This window comes from Nematolebias whitei, chromosome 5, assembly GCF_014905685.2.
Source record: "Nematolebias whitei isolate Nwh7 chromosome 5, NemWhi1, whole genome shotgun sequence".
Classification (NCBI taxonomy): domain Eukaryota; kingdom Metazoa; phylum Chordata; class Actinopteri; order Cyprinodontiformes; family Rivulidae; genus Nematolebias; species Nematolebias whitei.
In genome coordinates this window covers 2,153,104-2,158,791 of record NC_056502.1, presented here as the reverse complement: position 1 = coordinate 2,158,791, position 5,688 = coordinate 2,153,104, and the positions used below count along the sequence as shown (strand labels likewise).

The window sequence follows — 5,688 nt, the reverse complement described above, 5'->3', positions numbered from 1 at the left end:
AAATGTAGCAAAAGGCTAGCTAAAAGCAGCAAAACACATGCTAAATGTAGCAAAAGGCTAGCTAAAAGTGTCAAAACACATGCTAAATGTAGCAAAAGGCTAGCTAAAAGCAGATATGATGACGTAAATTAGAGATTCAAAATGTTATTGAGTGAACTGTATCAGTTTTGACTTTTACTCCATCCATCCATTTATCCATCACCTTCTGCTTGTTCTGAACTCGAGTCGCAGGGGGCAGCATCTTGAGCAGGGGGGTCCAGACATCTCTCTCCACAGCCTCTTCCAGCTCTTCTGGGAGGACTCCAAGGTGTCCTCAGGCCAACTGAGAGACGTAGTCTCTCCAGCGTGTCTTGGGTCTTCCCCAGGGTCTCCTCCCAGTCAGACAAGCCTGAAGCACCTCCCTAGAGAGGCGTCCAGGGAGCATCCTTACCAGCTGCCTGAACCTCCTCAGCTGCTCCTCTCGATGTGGAGGAGCAGCGGTTCTCCTCAGAGTCTCTCCTGATAACTGAACTTCTCCCCCTGTCTCTAAGGGAGAGTCCAGCTCCTGCAGAGGAAACTCATTTCAACCTCCTGGATCCACGATCTCATTCTTTCAGTCTCTACCAGAGTTCATGACCAGAGGTGAGGGGAGGAACGTAGACCGACCAGTAAACAGAGTATTCTGATGCATGCTCAAGAGTCCAGGTAGAAAAATCCAAAAAAGTTCAATCTGGTCCTCTGGACATTCAAAATTATTATTTTTTTTTTTTAATGTGCAGAGGACCAGATTGAACTTTTTTGGATTTAACGGAGAGCTTTGTCTTACAGCTCATCTCCCTCTTCACCACAACGGACCGGTACAGCGTACGCAATACTGCACATGCAGCACCAATCCGTCTGTCAATCTCGCTCCATTCTTCCCTCACTCATGAACAAAACCCCGAGATACTTGAACTCCTCCACTTGAGGCAGAACCTCACCCTCGACCTGAAGAGAACAATCCACCCTCTGACTGAGGACCATGGCCTCAGATCTGGAGGTGCTGGTTCTCATCCCAGCTGCTTCACACTCGTCTGTGAACTGCTCCAGTGAGAGCTGAAGATCACGGCACGATGACGCCAACAGGACCACATGATCTGCAAAGAGCAGAGATGAATCCTGAGGCCACTGGACTCCCTCCACCCCCCGACTGCACCGAGAAGTTCTGTCCATGAAAGTTCTGAACAGAATTTGTGACAACGAGCAGCAGGAGGAGTTCAACTTACTACCAGCAACACAAACCAAACTCTCACTCCACTTGTATAGGATGTAATTTTACTCTTCCAACTTATTTTTTAATTGTATATAGTCCAGTGTTTCTCCTACCATTATACAAGTGGGGCGCCTCGCCCCGTCAACAGAACCGAGCGCACTCCCCTCCCACCCACCTGTTGGCACCGACATAACGCTAAGGTAGTGGCTCACAATACAGGTGTGCTAGCTAAAAGGCTAAAGGCAGCCTCTTCCCTCATACTGAACCCTCACGCTGAACACCCCCCACCGAAAACTGTCGGAACAAATGACACACGGCTCAGATGTGTCTCTGCCCCCACCCCCACCCCCCCACCCCCCGCTCCTGCGCTCTAAAACTGTCGGTATAAACAGCACGCTGTGCAGCTCGGGGAGTGTCTCTGTCCATCCGTCCCCGACAAAATCACAAGATGAGCCCCGCCGAGCCCCCGCCATGGGAAGTTTTCTAGAGGAAACACTGAAAGCCTGAAGTTTTTTTTAATTTGACAAGAAAAAAAAAACAATTTGGCTTTACACCAAAATAAAATCATTAAAATGTAAGAACCACAGTTGGTTTTTTTTTTTATTTTTTCATATTTTTAGAAAAGTTTAAACATTTTTATTTAACCTTTATTTAACCTTTATTTAACCAGGCAAATCCACTGAGATCACAGATCTCTTTTACAAGTTAGGCCCGGGCCTGAAGTCAGCCTAACATGCATGTTTTTGGTCTGTGGGAGGAAACTGGAGCACCCGGAGAAAACATACGCAGCACGGAGAGAACATGCAAACTCCACACAGAAAGACCCCTGGTCCAACCGGGGATTGAACCCAGAACCTTCTTGCTGTGAGGCAACAGTGCTAACCACTGAGCCGTCGTGCTGCTTAATGAAATTAAATTAATTAAAAATTAACCAGATGTTGCTGCCTGGTGACACTTTCTCTGCTGTAGAGACACAAAAAACAGAAATTTGATTTATGTTTATGGATCTTTCACCTCAGTTATCTACACTCATCTCCAGGTCAGAGGTCACTCTTTCAAGGATGAAGATGTTCACATCCTGGACAGAGAGGAACGATGGTTTGAGAGAGGAGTAAAGGAGGCCATCTTTGTGAAAATAAATCGTCCATCATTAAACAGGGGTGGAGCCTCCAGGTTCAACTGTCCCCCTCTTACAATGCTGTGATTGCTAGTATCACTCAGCCCTCTGTGAACAGTAAACAGCCATCAGTGTGCTAATGATCCATTGTTAGGCTGATGGTCCTTCTTGAGCATGTGATCAGCTGGTTCTGGTTGTCAGCAGCAAAACTGGTTGATCCACTCTGAGACTGTGCTATTTAAGAGACTGAGCTGAAAACAGCACCTCAGACTGAGGAAGTCCTCAGGATGAGAGACGAAATGTTTCTACATTTTTTTGTTGTTTTGTTTTTTGTTTTTTTGAATGTCCAGAGGACCAGGTTGAACTTTTTTGGATTTCACCTCAGTTGTAATAAAAGTTTATATTTTCTTTTAAAAGTTTTATTTTTGCTCTGTTTGTATAAACCAGATGTCTGTAGATGTGATCATCTGTTTTCTCCTGCAGCGGCGTCATTGTCCTAAACTCCTCGCTGAGCTTCGAGCTGCTGCCGCCAGATGACCATCATCATCATCCGCAGCATCGTCATCATCAGGAGGAGGAGGACGGTCCAGGAGGTGGGAGTGGAGGAAGAGGAGGAGGACATGAAGATGAAGCCCACCTGCTGTTCTCCACTGGTCCTCTGGAGGACAACGCCCCTGAAGGCTGCGGCGTGTCTCAAACCTTGGACCCGCCTGCCTTCACCTCCGCCCACACACACCGGGTGAGACCGGCAGCACCTCAGAGAACCACCGAACCAGAACCTGAACCCATTCCTGTTTGACTCTGAGAGACTCATTCAGCATCAAATAAAGCCGACAGTTCAGCAGGTTTCTGTTATTCAACACCAGAACAGAACCAGGAGGTTCTGAGTCCAATTTAATAAAAGTCTCTTTCACGAGAAACACTTCAGTGTTCGACTGAACGCAGTTTATTAGACAAACATTTTATTCTAACGCACTATTTGATGCTGAAGACAAGGTGTCAAAGCTAAAAGAAGCAGAACAACAGCTAAAATGAGAATAACAAGTTCAAGTGGGCCAGAAAAACATTAGCTAAAGGCTAACACTAACAGAAGTCATAGCTGTGACGTCCTGAACGAACTGAACCTGAATGGCTGAAGTAGCTAGTCCAACAACCGTACGGTAGAACTTTAAACAGAAAGTTGTAAAACAGCTTGATAACCATGTTTGTGATTGTTGCTGTGTTTGACCCGGTTCTGTTGTGTCTGCAGACAAAGAGAGACATCCTGTCAGAGACCAAATACATCGAGCTGGTTCTGGTGGCGGATCATCAGGAGGTCCGTGAGGTTCTGTCTTTAACCGGTTCTGCTGCTTAACACAAACATCTGTTAAGTTTCTCTGCTGAGAGACGCCAGATGTTGGTTCTTCAGTTCAAAACCTCGCAGCTCAGAAAATAAACATTTAACTTTCAGTATTTGGTGCAAACTGTTGATTTCATGAGTCATAAATAAAAATACAAAATCTATAAAATAAGAGTTCTGTTGTTCAGGGGTTTAAATGTGCTCCTCAGTTCCTGAACTACCAGAGGAACAATAAGACCATCATCTACCGCCTGCTGGACGTGGCCAACCAGGTGGACTGGGTGAGACCTCACTTCCTGTCCCTGCCGCTTGGCCCGCCGCGGCAGTACAACCAAACCGCCTTCTCTTCCTGTTTCAGTTCTACCGTCCGCTGAACGTCCGCGTGGCGCTGACCGGTCTGGAGGTCTGGAGCGACCGCAGTAAGATCCAGGTGGAGAAGAGTCCTGCCGACACCCTCAACAACTTCCTGGAGTGGAGAACCAGAGACTTGCTGCCACGCCTCCGCCACGACAACGCCCAGCTGATCATGTAACCATTTACCAAAATAAAAGCCTCAGCTCCTGACCTTCAGTTTAAAACTCGTCTCACCTTCTCATATTTTCCCTCCAGTGAGTCGGACTTTCCAGAGTTCAGTCGAAGTGGACCAGATCAACGGTTCTGAAGACTTTCTGATGGTTTTTCTCAGTTTTTCTTCGGCTGCTTTGAAGTTGTTTGACTTATTCTGATTTTAGCTGCTTTAGGAGAAAAGACCGAAATCATGTTCGTTTCAAAGTTTGACAAATTTTATAAACTATTATAAAATCCGACCGCCACCAGCGATGCAAATCATGCTGCTGAACGAATACAAGCTAAAACTGTCGGAGCATAAGCTAAAACAACCGGAATGTAAGCTAAAATTAACAAAAGAGAACGTAAAACAGTTGAAACACAAGCTGAAGTATCAGAAGACGATAAATAGTCATAAGTTAATAGTTTGAGCTGAACTGATACAGTGAAAAACTAAAAACTCAAACTAGTAAAATAGTAGCTAAAAACTAAAATGGTCAAGAAATGAAAACTGAGAATGCTGAGTCATCATTCAGAAGCCGGTCTCAGACTGAAAACCGTTATTAGACCGAAAGAAAGATGTCTGAGGGACGTCTGCGTTTGACAGGAAACAGGATTTTAGCTCCAACAAGGCGATTCTCAAATAGTGGTTAGCTGAAAACTGGATAATCAGTTCTCAGGTCCTGGTTCGGATCTTTGAGTTTGTTTTTCCTGTTAAAGACTTTCAGATCCCGATCCTCTGTTGGAGTGACTTCTTTTAGACCTGACACTTCTTTTGCCCTCTGTTCGTCACATGTTCAGTTTCTTCTCCTTTCCATGCCAAAACAGGTCAGACTTCAGCTAACAGGATTGAAGCTGAGGAAAATCAGCCGAAATCCAAAGAATAGCTCAGAAAGTCTGGAGAACTGTTGATCCAGACCACAGGACAGTCTGGATCACTGAATGGAGAAAATAAAGACCATGTTTGTCCTGGTTCTGTTCCTGATGGTTGTTTTTTTTTCTCAGGGGAGGTTCTTTTGATGGGACCACAGTGGGCATGGCGTCCCAGTCGTCCATGTGTTCCAGAGACAGGTCGGGCGGTGTCAACGTGGTGAGTCTCCATCGCAGATTCAGATGAACGTGTCTAACTCCAACAGATAAAGCTGAGCTGCTGTCTGAACAGCTGAGGAAATAAAAATCAGAAACTCTGGAGAAAACTCAGAAGAAAAACAAAAACCTGTCAGCCAATCAGAGATCACCTAAAAAACAGTCAGCCAATCAGAGATAACCTAAAAAACAGTCAGCCAATCAGAGATCACCTAAAAACAGTCAGCCAATCAGAGATCACCTAAAAAACAGTCAGCCAATCAGAGATCACCTAAAAAAAACGGTCAGCCAATCAGAGATCACCTAAAAAAACCTGTCAGCCAATCAGAGATCACCTAAAAAACAGTCAGCCAATCAGAGATCACCTAA

The 5,688-nt window shown here is 45.3% G+C and overlaps 1 protein-coding gene across 1 annotated transcript in view; it reads left to right on the top strand.

Moving 5' to 3' along the window:
• The window catches only part of adam15 (ADAM metallopeptidase domain 15), a 35,144-nt gene that overhangs the window by 14,504 nt on the left and 14,952 nt on the right, over positions 1-5,688 (top strand). The window contains exons 6-10 of the mRNA XM_037676506.1: positions 2,832-3,087; positions 3,598-3,663; positions 3,897-3,968; positions 4,046-4,215; positions 5,239-5,323. Coding sequence (XP_037532434.1) covers positions 2,832-3,087; positions 3,598-3,663; positions 3,897-3,968; positions 4,046-4,215; positions 5,239-5,323 — 649 coding nt within the window. The remainder of the gene's footprint in view (positions 1-2,831; positions 3,088-3,597; positions 3,664-3,896; positions 3,969-4,045; positions 4,216-5,238; positions 5,324-5,688) is intronic.